The following is a 17,765-nucleotide window of genomic DNA, read 5'->3' as shown; positions in this document are numbered from 1 at the left end:
AAGTTGTGCTATAGTTCAACTTGGTGCCCCATGCCTTTTGAAATCCTTTCCAAAATCTTGAAGTGAATCTGGGATCTCTGTCGGACACGATCGAAACTGGAATCCCGTGTAGTCTAACAATCTCATTTCTGTATAATAGCGCTAAGCTCTCCAAGTTCATATTCTCACGGATTGCCAAAAAGTGAGCAGATTTAGTGAGTCTGTCTACAATCACCCATATCGCATCATGTTTCTTAAAAGTCTTAGGCAGTCCTATGACTAAATCCATGCAAATATTCTCCCACTTCCAAGTAGGTAACTCCAATGGTTGTAATAAGCCACTTGGCCTCTAGTGCTCAATCTTCACCTGTTGACAAGTCAAACACTTCGAAACAAAATCGGCAATATCTCGTTTCATGTCGCTCCACCAAAAGTGTTCCTTTAAATCTCGATACATCTTTGTCTCACCTGGATGAATAGAAAATGGTGATCTATGGGCCTCTTCCATCAATTCCTCCCTGAGTTCCTTGTTAGCAGGCACACATAGACGATTATACATCCATAGAATGCTATGATCATTGTAATATCCGGGATATATCGTGTAATTATTTTTGCTATTATACAATTATTATGTGTGTTCAGTATATATTCTGTGAGTTAATTGTTAAGTGTTACCTGTACTTGAATATTCAAAAATAATATTAATTGAGTATTTTAATTTTTATATGTCCAAAATAAAATATAGATAATTGTCATATCTTCCTAATTATTTTTATGTTGGTTTATGGATTTATAAGAATCATATGAAATTTCTAAAATCTTTTTCCGGGTAATTAAAATCTATTTTATAAAAACGGGAACCAACCGACGTCAACCGTTGTTACGTTTTTGGAACCCGAAATTCTTCCGAGAACTCCTTCCTAACCTAATTGTAATAATCCGAGCATTTTCCATGTTTCGACTTTTTCGATCCGGCGTACGGTTTGTCCTGCGCGGGTCCCGGCACAACATTTTCGATACAATATTCGTTTCGGTATATTAATAAAACCCGTATTTTTGATAAACGGGAGCTTTTTATTAAACTATCCCAATTATCACTTCGTAGTACGTGTAACTGGGTGCTGAGACCAAGACCGCAGTACAAGCTGTACTGATTTGGATAATTATCCCGAAAACCGATACCGTTTGGATCAGTTTTTATAAATAAATGTACCATTTTATATCCGGAATGATCCAACGGGATACTAATTTTCCGTAATTATAAATAGCCTTTTACCGTATTTTATTTCGTATAAAAATCAATTGCAGACAGATAATTATATAATTTTACAGAGAAAAATCTTATATTCATAAACTATTCTAAGAATCAAACAGCAAAACGAAGGCGTTACCGATCTCTGTTTTTAAAGCTTTGGTAACCAAAATGAAGGATTTGAGGTGTTCTATCAGATTCTGAACTTTGTTTCACTGCAGAATCAAAGGTTTAATTTCTAAAAATTTATTTATTTTCGAATTTATTTTATTAAAAATATGAATTTTTGTTCGGATGATTGTTTGTATAATTTGATGATTGCATGTTGTAGAGCTTGTTTTCCTGATGATTTTCATATGTCATACGTCTGATTTGGAGTTCAATAACATGTTCAAATTTGAGTTTGATTTTCGAATTTCAAAATTAGGGTTCAGAACCCGTATGAATGTTCTCAATTGAAATTTGGGGGTTTCTTATTCTGTGATAGATTGATGATGTGTTATAGTGGGTTATGTTCTCTGTGAAATTTGCAATCTAGTCGTATAAGTTTCATGAACCAACGAGGTCTGTAGAGAAGGGAGTTGTGTTTTGAAGTTTTCCGATGTTCGCCGGAAACTGGAAAACTTCACGGCCAAATTCCGGCCAACTCAGGGATTGTTAGGATGAATTGATTGCATGGTTGTGTTCCTGATGTTATGTAGATGTGATCTGGAGGTGTTGGTGGGGTGAGGACGCCGGGAACGTGTTCTCCGGCGAACCCGACTGTTTTCCGGCGAAGAGCTGAAAAATTACAGTTTGGTACCCCAACTTTTGAAAACGATGCAGTTAGGTCCCTGAGGTTTGCAGACTTTGCAAATTTAGGATTCCTGTTTATAAAATGTTTAAAAATCATATTTCTTATTTATTTTTATTATAAAAATTCGTTTTTAATTTCTGAAAATTCTAAAAATTATTATTTTAATTCCGAAAATTATTTTTAATTCACAAATAAATCTGAATTAATTAGTTAATTAATTTTAGTTAATTTTTAATTGATTAATTAGTCAATTAATTCGAAAATTAATTGATTAATTGATTTAATTAATTATTAATTGATTTTTAATTAATTATTTAATTAGATTTAATTATTAAAAATGATTTAAAAATTCTGAAAAATAGTTTCGAGTTTTAAAATATTATTCTAAATTATTTTCAAGGCTCGATAATTATTCTAAAATTGTTTCGGAGCCAGAATTAGCCAACTGAACCCTGTTTATTAACCCGAAATTGATCCAACGACCCGTTTTAATTCTGAAAAATGTTTTAAAAATCATTTTAAATACCCGAAAGCATAGTTATGACCCGAGACTTCTTTATAGATGATATGTCATTGATTACGTGATGTATTATGTGTTATACGTGACCTGTTGTTTGACTATCGGTCTATATATTCGGTGTTTACTTGTTTATTGCATAGATTTCAATCCGTTAATCGGATTTGGGTAAAACGAAGGGTAGATAGAAGTATGTGTTGAATAGAACTCTATGAGTTGATGATTGATAGATACTTATGATATGTGAGCAGAAAAGGCAAGATGTAGGAAAGGAAAACAGATAGTTGAAGAGTAAGACGGTTGTGATTGGAAGTCAGTGCAGAGTAGTAAGCTAATACCAGGCAAGTGTTCTGAACTTTCTCGAGACATTGTAATTCTTGATAGTCTTGTTGACATTGCAAGTGCTTTGAAGCACGGAAACCTAAACCCTGATTTCAGTTATTATTCTTGAGCCATGAACCATATTCTTTCTAAGCCATTGATTATTGTAAACCCAAACTCGAACCTCAAGTATACGATACTATTCCATAAATACATGCAAACAAAATCCCAAACACTGAACTGAATTACTTGTACATTCAATCATTGTATCATATGCTTTGAGAGCCCAAATCTTTGAAACCCTGAAATATTGATTCTTTTATTATCAAATTCTTTCATTACCCATCGTTCAAGCTTTTAAACTACTTATTTGATCCTTACAAAGATTGAAAACCTTTCATTGTTAAACACTCATTGTTGTTAATGATTTTGGTTATTGTTTATTATTGCATATTTTGTTATTATGTTAAAATTGGATTGTTTTTATAAAATTGTGGACCAGATTCGTGGTCAGACCATATAATGGTCAAGTTAGGCCAATGTGTGCCTTGGATCCAGTAGTTAGAGCAATGATGTGTGCCTTGCTCGGGGTTAGTGCGTGACTAATCAGCAGCCTAACCTTGACTTTTAAATTAAAAGTATAATATCCAATTCTAAATCATAATCCAATGTTCACTTGATATCATAATCATAGTCACCTGATGATCATTATTCTCAGTTTTGTCATTTTGACTTGCTGAGCTAGTTAGCTAATTTGTGCGATGTTGTTTATATTCTTTCCAGTTAAAAAGGAACCAGTTGGTAGCGAGGATCCCCAGTCCAGCGCGAGAGCTAGGGGTTCAGGTTGAGGAAGCTGAGTTAGTAGGCTTCTTTTGGGAAAATTTAAGTTTGTAAAAGTTTGTATTAATGTTTGATACTCAGTGTGAGTTTGAAATAGTTGGGATTTGAACGGTTTGTAATATATTAGTGTGTTTGGCTTGTGTGCATACTTTAACCTGTTGCGGTCCGTGGTAGTTGATAAGTAGGGTCACTGCATATATTATTATTATCTTTATTATTGTTATAAGCAGGTTATAATTAAGATGTGTGTGTGGACCCCAAACTTCTGACCCGGGTTTGGAGAGCGCCACAGGTTTGGTATTAGAGCTACAGGTTATAAGTCACTGACACAAGCCTAGGATAACGGGAATGGGTAGAGGGTTAAGATTAGAAGTAAGGCATAGGATAAGAGAACGTTGAGAGGTTGAGTGCTTCGGTATATCAGGTATTAGTATAGTTTGCGTTATGGAACGAGATTCTTATTTTACGATATAATTTCAGATAGCAGAGATGGCCGACTCTTTTATTCCCGTATCAGCTGATCACTCAGAGCCTTCAGTTGGAGCACCAGCATCGGATCCACGTCCTGTGATTCCACCAGCATTGGCTATTCTACCTCCACCGGTGTTGCAGCCCGTGCCACTGCAGGCTATTCCACCTCCAGGCATGAGGCCACCTGTCAGAGGACCCCCACCAGCTGATTCAGATTCCACTGGGCATTCAGTAGCGAGTGCCCCATTCCAGTCTACATTGCCCCCAGTTCCTTATTACCGGTATGAGGCTCTTCTATTGGAGCGTGATTCCTTGTTGGCTCAGATTAGAGAGTTACAGCATATCATTAGGACTACAGATGTTAATCGTGGTGTGAGGGAGCTTCGAGAGGAGATTCATGTGACCCGGAGGGTTCTTGAGGCTAGGTTACATGGAGCTACACTACCTGGCAGGGGCCCTGATGCACTGCTGGGCTGGGCTACTGAGGTGATGGAGGACTTTGAGAGGCTAGCAGGACCAGAGTTTCCTTGGAGCTGAGTTAGAGATTTTGAGATGAAGATGCTGAGTAGTGTTGTATGGTTATGTAGTATGGACAGTAGTGTGTAGTGTGTATTAGAAGACTTTTGAGTTGTATTTATAGACTAGCGATGCTGACTAGTGAGTAGGTTGTTGTACCCCTTTCTGCTTTTATTTTTGAAGCGTCTTTACGCTTGTACTACGTAAAACTTTTGATCTATATATCAATACCTTTTCCTTTCCAACACTGTCATTTATTTTATTGCACCTGTTTTACTTTACCTTATTTATGGCACCAGTATACCCTGTGATACCATGTACCCTGTTTTCTCTAACTGTTTATATTCTGTAAAGAAGCATGCAATTTACTTAGTTACAACTGTTTTCAAAAAGAGATATTTTTGTTTTCCAAAACTTTTCTTTTATGCAAATATTTGATTCAAAAGCTAAATAAATTGATTGATTCTTTACAGAAAATGCCTCCCAAAAGAAATACCCGCACCAACACCTAGAATGAAGAAACTAACAACAACAATAATAACAATCAAAATGATATAAACCAGAATGTGAACCCAGGACCTATGGACCCAGCGATAGCCCAGATTCTTCAAATCTTGGCCCAACAAACAGTTCACCTGGCACAACAACAGCAGAGACAGACCAATCCCCAGGTAACTTTCAAAACTTTTCAGGCAATAAACCCACCAGAATTCAAGGGTTCCTTAGAGCCAATTGAAGCAAATGTTTGGTTAAAGGAAATAGAAAAGGCATTTGCCTTAGTGAAAGTGAAAGAGGAACAGAAGGTTGAGTTTGCAAGTTACTATCTGAAGAATGAGGCCACCTATTGGTGGGAAATGGTGAAGACATTGGAAGGCACAGATGTTATTAGTTGGGAAAGGTTCAAGGAATTGTTTTTAGAAAAGTATTTTCCTCAGTTTGTTCAGGATCAAATGGAGCTGAAGTTTTTAGAGTTAAAGCAAGGGAATATGTCGGTAACAGATTATGAAGGGAAGTTTGAGAAATTGTCAAGGTATGTGCCATCGTATGTTGATACTGATAGAAAGAAAGCTAAGAGATTCCAGCAAGGCTTGAAGCCATGGATCAGGGGGAAAGTAGCTATTTTTGAATTGGATACCTACGCCGGGGTTGTACAGAAAGCTATGATCGCAGAGACAGAGAGTGAGATGTTCCAGAAAGATAAGGAAAGCAAGAAAAGTAAAGTTGAGGGAAGTGAGGGTCAGTCACAAACAGGGAAGTTTCCAAATTTTAAGAAGGGCAAGTTTCAGCCAGGGAGAAATTTTAATTTCAGGAGACAAAATGCAGGAGACGGAGGCCAGGGCAATCGTCCAGCTAATATGAATCCGCCGAATCAGTTGAGATTAACTTTTCCAGATTGTCAAGTATGTGGAAAGAAGCATGGAGGAGTTTGTAACAAATTGAATGTGGTATGTTTTAAATGCAACCAGAAAGGGCACTATTCAAGGGAGTGCCGAAATCAGCCAGCAAATAAGGATCAGCCTATCCGGAATTCAGCAGTGAAGGTTCCAGTCATTGGATTTACATGCTTTAAATGTGGGAAGCCAGGACATATGGCGAGGGATTGCAAGACACCAGCCCCAGTCAGTAATGCATTGAGGATTATGGGATCTACCCCAACAGTGAATGAGACTTCAAGGGCTAGATTTTTTGACATGTCGATGAAGGATGCGATCCAGGATACGGATGTCGTGGCAGGTACGCTTAATGTGAATTCTTTATGTGCCAAAGTGTTAATAGACTCGGGAGCAACTCGATCGTTTATTTCACAAGATTTTATTAGTAAATTAAACTGTCCAGTTGAGTGCTTAAATGAAATAATGACTGTGGAATTAGCAAATCAAGAACGTGTAACTGTAAACCAAGTTTGTGGAAATTGTGAGATTGAGATTTCTGGTAGTAAGTTTTGTGTAGATTTGATACCATTTAAGTTAGGAGAATTTGATGTGATATTAGGGATGGATTCGTTATCTAAGCATGATGCTCAGATAGATTGTCGAAATAAGAAAGTAATGGTGAAAACGCCAGACGAAAGAATAGTAACGTTCAAGGGACAGAAGCAGGTAAAGAAGTTCTTAACGATGATTCAAGCCAAGAAGTTACTACGGAAAGGATGCGAGCATTTCGTAGTATACGTGATTGACAAAAGTCAGGAGCCAGCAAAACTTGAAGATATCCCAGTAGTGAATGAATTTCCAGACGTATTTCCCGACGAATTGCCAGGACTTCCTCCAGATAGAGAAATTGAATTTGCGATCGACTTCGCACCTGGAACAGAACCAGTATCCAAAGCCCCGTACAGAATGGCGCCTGTTGAGATGAAAGAGCTAGCAAAGCAATTGCAGGAATTGTTAGAAAAAGGAGTAATCAAACCCAGCGTATCCCCATGGGGAGCCCCGGTATTATTTGTCAAGAAGAAAGATGGAAGCATGAGACTGTGCATTGACTATAGGGAACTCAACAAGCTGACAATCAAGAACAAGTATCCGTTACCCAGAATTGATGATCTGTTTGACCAATTGAAGGGAGCCAAGTACTTCTCCAAAATTGATTTAAGATCGGGATATCATCAACTAAAGATCAAGCCAGAAGATATACCGAAGACAGCTTTCAGAACAAGGTATGGACATTACGAGTTTTTAGTGATGTCTTTTGGATTGACCAACGCCCCAGCAGCGTTTATGGACCTGATGAACAGAATTTTCAAGGAATATTTGGACAAGTTCGTTATAGTATTTTTAGACGATATTTTGATCTATTCAAAGACGGAGGAGGATCATGCGGAACATTTAAGGACAACTTTGGAGATTTTAAGGAAAAAGAAGTTATATGCTAAATTGTCGAAGTGTGAATTTTGGCTACAAAAAGTTCAGTTCTTAGGACACATAGTCAGTAACGAAGGGATCAAAGTGGACCCAGCAAAGATCGAGGCAATTACGAATTGGGAAAGACCGAGAACACCCACTGAGGTAAGAAGTTTCTTGGGATTGGCAGGATATTATCGACGATTCGTTCAGAATTTCGCAAGGATTGCCACACCATTAACAAAGCTTACACGAAAGAATGAAAAGTTTGTATGGAATGACAAGTGCGAAGAAAGTTTTCAGGAATTGAAGCGGAGATTAATCACAACACCTGTTTTGTCACTTCCAGACAATCAAGGGAATTTCGTAATTTATAGCGATGCTTCCTACAAAGGATTAGGATGTGTTCTTATGCAGCACGACAAGGTGATTAAGTATGCGTCAAGGCAATTGAAACCACACGAACAAAAGTATCCTACTCATGACTTGGAGATAGCAGCTATAGTTTTTACTTTGAAGATTTGGAGACATTATTTGTATGGAGAAAAGTGTGAGATTTTCACAGATCACAAAAGTTTGAAATATATATTTACCCAGAAGGAACTTAATATGAGGCAAAGGAGATGGTTAGAATTGATCAAGGATTATGATTGCTCGATTAATTATCATCCCGGTAAGGCGAACGTGGTGGCAGACGCATTAAGTCGGAAGGAAAAGTTAAATGAATTATCAGTACCTGAAGATATATATAAGGAATTTCAGAAATTGGAATTGGAAATTAGAGTTTGCGAGCCTGAGAAAGCGAAAGTGTACAGTATGACTTTCCAGCCGGAGTTGTTGGAGAAAATAAAGAAATGTCAGAAAGATGTAATGGATCAAGATATAAATCATTTGATAGGTGAAGAATTATGCACGCAGAAGGATGATCAAGGCATTTTGAGATTTTCATCTAGAATCTGGATTCCACCAGTGACGGAGTTAAAGAATGAAATTTTACAAGAAGCACATAGTTCAAGATATTCCATCCATCCAGAGAGTACCAAAATGTACAGAGATTTAAAGAAAAATTATTGGTGGCCAGATATGAAGAGGGAAATTGCGGAATGGGTTAGCAAATGTTATACCTGTCAGAGAGTTAAAGCAGAGCATCAAAGACCAAGCGGATTGCTACAGCCATTGGAGATTCCAGAGTGGAAGTGGGAACATATTACCATGGATTTCATAGTTGGATTACCAAGGACAAGAGCTAATCATGATGCCATTTGGGTTATAGTGGATAGACTTACCAAGTCAGCTCATTTTCTGCCTATAAATGAAAGATTTTCGCTCGACAAGTTGGTCCATATGTACCTAAAAGAAATTGTAGTTCATCATGGAGTTCCAGTGTCTATCGTATCTGATCGAGATCCAAGGTTTAATTCAAGATTCTGGAAGAGTTTTCAAGAATGTTTTGGAACAAGACTGAATATGAGTACGGCTTATTACCCCCAAACGGATGGCCAAAGTGAAAGAACGATCCAGACAATCGAGGATATATTACGTGTTTGTGCTATTGATTTCAAAGGAAGTTGGGACGAACATTTACCCCTGGTAGAGTTTGCTTACAACAACAGTTATCATGCCAGCATTGGAATGCCACCTTATGAAGCCCTTTATGGACGCAAATGTAGATCTCCATTATATTGGAACGAAGTAGGAGAACGCAAAATACTCGGACCTGAATTGGTGCAACAGACAAAGGAAGTTGTTGAAATTATCCAGAAGAGATTAATAGCCGCACAAAATCGTCAGAGGAGATATGCAGACCAGTCAAGGAAAGACATGGAATTTGAAGAAGGGAGCTTGGTATTATTGAAAGTATCACCGTGGAAAGGACTAACGAGGTTTGGGAAGAAAGGGAAGCTAAGCCCAAGATATGTCGGACCTTTTGAGATCCTAAAGCGCGTTGGCAAAGTAGCTTACGAATTGGCGTTACCTCCGCATATGGAGCACATTCACAATGTTTTTCATGTATCGATGCTCAAGAAATATAATCCAGACTCCAGGCATGTAATAGAATATGAGCCAATAGAGCTTCAGGCAGATTTATCATATGTAGAGAGTCCGATAGAGATTCTAGAGGCAAGAGAGAAAGTATTGAGAAATAAAGTGGTAAAGTTAGTAAGAGTATTGTGGAGAAACCCAAAGGTTGAAGAGTCAACCTGGGAGTTAGAAAGTGATATGAGAGAAAAGTACCCTCATTTATTTTCTTAGAAGATTCTGAGGACAGAATCCTTTTAAGGGGGGAAGGATGTAATATTCGGGATATATCGTGTAATTATTTTTGCTATTATACAATTATTATGTGTGTTCAGTATATATTCTGTGAGTTAATTGTTAAGTGTTACCTGTACTTGAATATTCAAAAATAATATTAATTGAGTATTTTAATTTTTATATGTCCAAAATAAAATATAGATAATTGTCATATCTTCCTAATTATTTTTATGTTGGTTTATGGATTTATAAGAATCATATAAAATTTCTAAAATCTTTTTCTGGGTAATTAAAATCTATTTTATAAAAACGGGAACCAACCGACGTCAACCGTTGTTACGTTTTTGGAACCCGAAATTCTTCCGAGAACTCCTTCCTAACCTAATTGTAATATTCCGAGCATTTTCCATGTTTCGACTTTTTCGATCCGGCGTACGGTTTGTCCTGCGCGGGTCCCGGCACAACATTTTCGATACAATATTCGTTTCGGTATATTAATAAAACCCGTATTTTTGATAAACGGGAGCTTTTTATTAAACTATCCCATTTATCACTTCGTAGTACGTGTAACTGGGTGCTGAGACCAAGACCGCAGTACAAGCTGTACTGATTTGGATAATTATCCCAAAAACCGATACCGTTTGGATCAGTTTTTATAAATAAATGTACCATTTTATATCCGGAATGATCCAACGGGATACTAATTTTACGTAATTATAAATAGCCTTTTACCGTATTTTATTTCATATAAAAATCAATTGCAGACAGATAATTATATAATTTTACAGAGAAAAATCTTATATTCATAAACTGTTCTAAGAATCAAACAGCAAAACGAAGGCGTTACCGATCTCTGTTTTTAAAGCTTGAGTAACCAAAACGAAGGATTTGAGGTGTTCTATCAGATTCTGAGCTTTGTTTCACTGCAGAATCAAAGGTTTAATTTCTAAAAATTTATTTATTTTCGAATTTATTTTATTAAAAATATGAATTTTTGTTCGGATGATTGTTTGTATGATTTGATGATTTCATGTTGTAGAGCTTGTTTTCCTGATGATTTTCATATGTCATACGTCTGATTTGGAGTTTAATAACATGTTCAAATTTGAGTTTGATTTTCGAATTTCAAAATTAGGGTTTTTAACCCGTATGAATGTTCTTAATTGAAATTTGGGGGTTTCTTATTCTGTGATAGATTGATGATGTGTTATAGTGGGTTGTGTTCTCTGTGAAATTTGTAATCTTGTCGTATAAGTTTCATGAACCAACGAGGTCTGTAGAGAAGGGAGTTGTGTTTTGAAGTTTTCCGATGTTCGCCGGAAACTGGAAAACTTCACGGCCAAATTCCGGCCAACTCAGGGATTGTTAGGATGAATTGATTGCATGGTTGTGTTCCTGATGTTGTGTAGATGTGATCTGGAGGTGTTGGTGGGGTGAGGACGCCGGGAACGTGTTCTCCGGCGAACCCGACAGTTTTCCGGCGAAGAGCTGGAAAATTACAGTTTGGTACCCCAACTTTTGAAAACGATGTAGTTAGGTCCCTGAGGTTTGCAGACTTTGCAAATTTAGGATTCCTGTTTATAAAATATTTAAAAATCATATTTCTTATTTATTTTTATTATAAAAATTCGTTTTTAATTTCTGAAAATTCTAAAAATTATTATTTTAATTCCGAAAATTATTTTTAATTCACAAATAAATCTGAATTAATTAGTTAATTAATTTCAGTTAATTTTTAATTGATTAATTAGTCAATTAATTCGAAAATTAATTGATTAATTGATTTAATTAATTATTAATTGATTTTTAATTAATTATTTAATTAGATTTAATTATTAAAAATGATTTAAAAATTCTGAAAAATAGTTTCGAGCTTTAAAATATTATTCTAAATTATTTTCAAGGCTCGATAATTATTCTAAAATTGTTTCGGAGCCAGAATTGGCCAACCGAACCCTGTTTATTAACCCAAAATTGATCCAACGACCCGTTTTAATTCCGAAAAATGTTTTAAAAATCATTTTAAATACCCGAAAGCATAGTTATGACCCGAGACTTCTTTATAGATGATATGTCATTGATTACGTGATGTATTATGTATTATACGTGACCTGTTGTTTGACTATCGGTCTATATATTCGGTGTTTACTTGGTTATTGCATAGATTTCAATCCGTTAATCGGATTTGGGTAAAATGAAGGGTAGATAGAAGTATGTGTTGAATAGAACTCTATGAGTTGATGATTGATAGATACTTATGATATGTGAGCAGAAAAGGCAAGACGTAGGAAAGGAAAACAAATAGTTGAAGAGTAAGACGGTTGTGATTGGAAGTCAGTGCAGAGTAGTAAGCTAATACCAGGCAAGTGTTCTGAACTTTCTCGAGACATTGTAATTCTTGATAGTCTTGTTGACATTGCAAGTGCTTTGAAGCACGGAAACCTAAACCCTGATTTCAGTTATTGTTCTTGAGCCATGAACCATATTCTTTCTAAGCCATTGATTATTGTAAACCCAAACTCGAACCTCAAGTATACGATACTATTCCATAAATACATGCAAACAAAATCCCAAACACTGAACTGAATTACTTGTACATTCAATCATTGTATCCTATGCTTTGAGAGCCCAAATCTTTGAAACCCTGAAATATTGATTCTTTTGTTATCAAATTATTTCATTACCCATCGTTCAAGCTTTTAAACTACTTATTTGATCCTTACAAAGATTGAAAACCTTTCATTGTTAAACACTCATTGTTGTTAATGATTTTGGTTATTGTTTATTATTGCATATTCTGTTATTATGTTAGAATTGGATTGTTTTTATAAAATTGTGGACCAGATTCGTGGTCAGACCATATAATGGTCAAGTTAGGCCAATGTGTGCCTTGGATCCAGTAGTTAGAGCAATGTTGTGTGCCTTGCTCGGGGTTAGTGCGTGACTGATCAGCAGCCTAACCTTGGCTTTTAAATTAAAAGTATAATATCCAATTCTAAATCATAATCCAATATTCACTTGATATCATAATCATAGTCACCTGATGATCATTATTCTCAGTTTTGTCATTTTGACTTGCTGAGCTAGTTAGCTCATTTGTGCGATGTTGTTTATATTCTTTCCAGTTAAAAAGGAACCAGTTGGTAGCGAGGATCCCCAGTCCAGCGCGAGAGCTAGGGGTTCAGGTTGAGGAAGCTGAGTTAGTAGGCTTCTTTTGGGAAAATTTAAGTTTGTAAAAGTTTGTATTAATGTTTGATACTCAGTGTGAGTTTGAAATAGTTGGGATTTGAACGGTTTGTAATATATTAGTGTGTTTGGCTTGTGTGCATACTTTAACCTGTTGCGGTCTGTGGTAGTTGATAAGTAGGGTCACTGCATATATTATTATTATCTTTATTATTGTTATAAGCAGGTTATAATTAAGATGTGTGTGTGGACCCCAAACTTTTGACCCGGGTTTGGAGGGCGCCACAATCATCAAAATGAAATCCTGGTTGCTTTTCAGGATCAATATTCTGGACAAAAGACCACAATTCTCCATCTCCATCCTGAGCTGCCTTAATCCTAGTGATAAGACTAGGCTCGACATGTAAACTTGCTACCATACCAACTGTATTCTGATGATAAAACTCCAAACCAAATTTCTCAATCTCACGTTGAAGAGGTTGTTGTTGCGTCACCAAAGCGGCCAAATTTCCAAAATCTTTCCTGCTTAAAGCATCTACAACCTTATTAGCCTTGCCGAGATGATACTGAATGCTCACAACATAGTCTTTCAATAATTCAATCCATCATCTTTGCCTCATATTAAGCTCCTTCTGCGTGAATATGTACTTCAAACTCTTGTGGTCAGTAAAGATCTCACACTTATCACCATACAAATAGTGTCTCCATATCTTTAATGCAAAAATGACGGCTGCAAGCTCTAAGTCATGTGTCGGATAATTCACCTCGTGAGGCTTTAATTATCTTGAAGCGTAGGCAATCACCTTTCCATGTTGCATCAATACACAGCCAAGTCCCTTCTTCGAAGCATCGCTATAAATCACATAGCCTCCCAATCCTGATGGTAGTGTCAATACTGGTGATGTCACAAGTCTCTTCTTCAATTCTTGAAAACTAGTCTCACACTCATCGGTCCATATGAACTTGTTGCTTTTTCGAGTCAACTGTGTCAATGGCATCGCAATTATCGAAAAGCCTTCTACAAATCGGCGATAGTAGCCTGCGAGTCCCAAGAAACTCCTCACTTCCGTCGCAGTGCTAGGTCTTGGCCAATTGGTAATAGCCTCAACCTTGGCTGGATCCACCTTGATTCCATCTGCTGATACAATATGTCCCAAAAATGCAACTTGATCAAGCCAAAATTCACACTTCTTGTATTTTGCATACGATTTGTTATTCCGTAGTGTTTCCAACACAATTTGAAGATGCTCTTCATGTTCCTCCCTTGACTTTGAATACACCAATATATCATCAATAAACACAATCACAAACTTGTCCAGAAAATCCTTGAATACCCTGTTCATTAGGTCCATGAAAACTGCAGGTGCATTTGTCAATCCAAAAGACATAACAAGAAACTCGTAGTGTCCGTAACGAGTCCTGAATGCTGTCTTTGGAATATCACTTGCCTTCACTCTTAGTTGATGGTAACCTGACCATAGATCAATCTTCGAAAAGTATTTTGCTCCTTGAAGCTGATCAAATAAGTCATCGATCCTCGGTAATGGATATCTATTATTCACTATGATTCGGTTCAACTCTCGATAATCAATACAGAGTCTCATCGAACCATCATTCTTCTTCACAAATAGAACTGGTGCTCCCCAAGGTGAAACACTGGGTCTAATAAAACCCTTATCAAGTAACTCCTCCAGCTGTTCTTTCAGCTCTTGTAGCTCTAACGGAGCCATTCTATAAGGTGCCTTAGAAATAGGTTGTGCATCTGGTAACAAATCGATAGAAAATTCCACCTCTCTTTCTGGAGGAAGACCCTCCAAATCGTCGGGAAATACATCTGAAAACTCACGAACAACAAGAACATCTTCTAAGTCTGGCTGCACTTTGGACGTGTCAATCACATGAGCCAAAAATCCTTCACATCCATGAGCAATCATCTTCTTAGCCTTGATGGCCGAAATGAATTTTCCACAACCACTAGGCTTAGAACCCTGAAACATGAACTCGGGTGAATTGGAGTCGCCAAAAATTATTCTTTTTCCTGGACAATCAATTGTAGCTTTGTGTCGCTCCAGCCAATCCATCCCTAGTATGATATCAAAGTCCCTCATCTGAATAGGTAAGAGATCTACAAGTAGTTCTCTATCATCTACTCTAACTACACAATCAAGATACTGAGAATTTACAAGTATAGTTACACCCATAGGAGTGCCAACAGAAAAATCCGATATAAGTGCAGTGGATGCAATGTCTAATTGTTTAGCATAAGATGTAGAGACAAATGAATGTGTAGCTCCAGTATCAAATAAGACTATAGCATTTCCATTACCGACAGAAAGTGATCCTGAAATGGTACCTGGAGTACTTGCAGCATCTTTTGCAGTGATGGAAAACACACGACCGGAAGTCTTCTGGTTGCTTTTCTCTCCCTGATCCTTACGATCCCAAGGCTTTTTTGGTGGCATCTGACAGTCTCGAATAGTGTGACCCTTCTTTCCACAATTGAAGCATGCTCTAGTAGCCCAATAGCAAGTGCTTCCTCCATGCATCTTCCCAAAATGCTCACACTTAGATGCTTCCTTATTTCCAGTTTGGTTGAAAGACCTCTTTTGCTCATTTCCTTGATTTCCATTCTTTTGCTGAAAATTCCGAGTATTATACCTCTGATCATTTGGTTTGAATCCACCTGAAGAACCACCATTTTTCTGAAATCCATGTCGACGCTCGGAAAAGTCATCTTCTCTTTTTCTTTTCTGATTTTGCATGTCTCGTTTCTTGAGAAAGTCAGCCTGATGAAGCTCTTGATCTCTGGCACTGTCAACCAAGGTGTCCATAGATGTATAGCGGTTAGAGATGATATGGTTGCGGATGGAATTCTTCAATGCCCACTTAAACTTCATGATTTTATCCGCTTCTGACCCAGCCACAGATCTTGCATAACCAGCTAACCTCTGAAATCTGACTTGAAAGTCTGCCACCGACTCATCATCTCTCTGAGTAATACTCTGATACTCCCTTACATATTCCTCACGTATGCTGGCTGGAAAATACCTCTGGTCAAACTGAGTTTTGAATACCTGCCAAGTAAGAGTATTTTCATAGCCAGGTGCATGCGACGCTACCACAGACTTCCACCAAGTATTAGCATCCCCCTCAAGATGATAAGTAGCAAATCGAGCCTTTTCTACCTCTGAACACTCCAAGACCCTGAAAATTTTCTCCATGTGATCTATCTAAGCTTCAGCATCCATGGGAGTCTTGGCCTCCTTAAAACAATTGGGTCTTTGCTTCATAAAATGATCAAACATAGTTTGACCATCTCGATCTTGCCCGTTAGCAGTGGGATTCTGTCCATGTTGAACTTCCCGCAACATCTCCATAAAAGTACTCCTATCCATAACAATCTGCTGATTATCATTCCCCCCGGTATTTCGACTACTGCTACCTCTTGCCATCCTGCACAAAATTTTATGAGTGCAAAGACACATATATCACAAAATCATATCCAAAATCTTAAATCCACCCGTATGGAGTCAACCCAAAACTCACAGGTCAAATCCTAAAGGACAGTCTACAGAAACTATAACCTAAGCTTTGATACCAACGTTGTAACACCCCACTTAAACAAGTAGATGCTACACAAGCTAAGTCTTATTTATTAATGAAAGCAAAACAAGCTAAACATAATTTATTAAACTAATAAAAGTTCAAAATCTTCAACATAAAGTTCTCTAACAAGATCCAAAATAATATGGAATAAAACATGTCCTTGACTTTATTTTCAACTAGATAACAAGCTAAAATCTGGGCAGCACTCATCACACCCCCGCTTTACCCTCGACTACCTGTGGAAAGAAATAAATACGAGTGAGCCAAATGCCCAGTACGAATATATCATTAAAAGGTAAAGCAAAAGAATATATTTGATTTTAATAATTAGCCAAGAAGATGAGTAATATGACAGTAATTATTTAGAAGCAAGGAACCAACTAATCCAAACAAAATCAAAGAAATGGCTGAGAACAAGTAAGGTGGGTACTAATAAGGGCATCTTATAAAACCTCTGCTCGCTAGTAAACACTAAGCAAAACACAGTGCAAACAGTTCCTTCTCCGGTTATCCACAAGAAGGATAAAATGAAATGTATAAAACATTTCCCAAACAAACAAAATGATCATGATCTTAATCATGCCTCATACCCCAGAGACATGCTCGTATACTCACAACACTGATACGAGTTAGTGCCGAGAGCGCCAAAGACTGCAAAAACTCTATGTGCCTCGTCTGTGATTTACCCACACAGATAAGTTTAAGAGCCCATAACAAATGGTTACAAAGTGTTTCCAATAATATTGAAAATAAAAGTTGCATGTGACAAATCAATTATACTGATAGATAACATAGATCAAAAGTGGTTAAGCAACAACATGGATCAAAGATGGCTGAGCAAAAATTAACAAGTGTACATATACACTTAACAAAATAAAATTTGATAAGATAAATATGATGGGACAATAAGTACAGGGGAAGAAAATATATTTTAAATGAAGGGAGAATGAAAGATACTCGTACCTGGAATGAGTCTAAATTATTAAATCACTACTTAGCTCCAAATCAACCTCCAAACCAATCTATAATATCAACACAAATATAATTTATAAACGCCAAACTCTAAAACCCACTAAAAAGTAAGCTAACAAAATTATAATATTTTATACAGCTACCACAATTAATACAGATTATCACCATCTCATGCTAGAGTAGTATAAACATATAACTAACAAATAATCTGAA

The 17,765-nt window shown here is 36.9% G+C and overlaps 1 protein-coding gene across 1 annotated transcript; it reads right to left on the bottom strand.

The window, feature by feature from the left end:
• Positions 1 to 328: 328 nt before the first annotated feature.
• Positions 329 to 16,195, bottom strand: LOC141701291 (uncharacterized). Its single transcript, XM_074504974.1, has 4 exons — positions 14,553 to 16,195; positions 13,778 to 14,309; positions 13,241 to 13,540; positions 329 to 505 (listed from the first exon to the last, which is right to left on the bottom strand). Exons 1-4 carry the CDS (start codon positions 16,193 to 16,195, stop codon positions 329 to 331), a joined length of 2,652 nt encoding a protein of 883 aa, XP_074361075.1.
• Positions 16,196 to 17,765: the final 1,570 nt, after the last annotated feature.

The sequence above is a fragment of the Apium graveolens genome, chromosome 2 (genome assembly GCF_009905375.1).
Source record: "Apium graveolens cultivar Ventura chromosome 2, ASM990537v1, whole genome shotgun sequence".
In the NCBI taxonomy this organism is placed as follows: domain Eukaryota; kingdom Viridiplantae; phylum Streptophyta; class Magnoliopsida; order Apiales; family Apiaceae; genus Apium; species Apium graveolens.
This window is presented reverse-complemented; position numbering and strand designations above follow the sequence as displayed.

Bases quoted from the DNA above. Each gene is read 5' to 3' on its own strand.
- LOC141701291 (XM_074504974.1), bottom strand. From the start codon at position 16,195: ATGGAGAAAATTTTCAGGGTCTTGGAGTGTTCAGAGGTAGAAAAGGCT. The intron at 14,310-14,552 runs GTTGAACCGAAT...CCTAATGAACAG, and splicing joins CTCTGTATTGATTATCGAGA to GGTATTCAAGGATTTTCTGG. The intron at 506-13,240 runs GTCAAAAGTTTG...CCTGCTAACAAG, and splicing joins GTGGCGCCCTCCAAACCCGG to GAACTCAGGGAGGAATTGAT.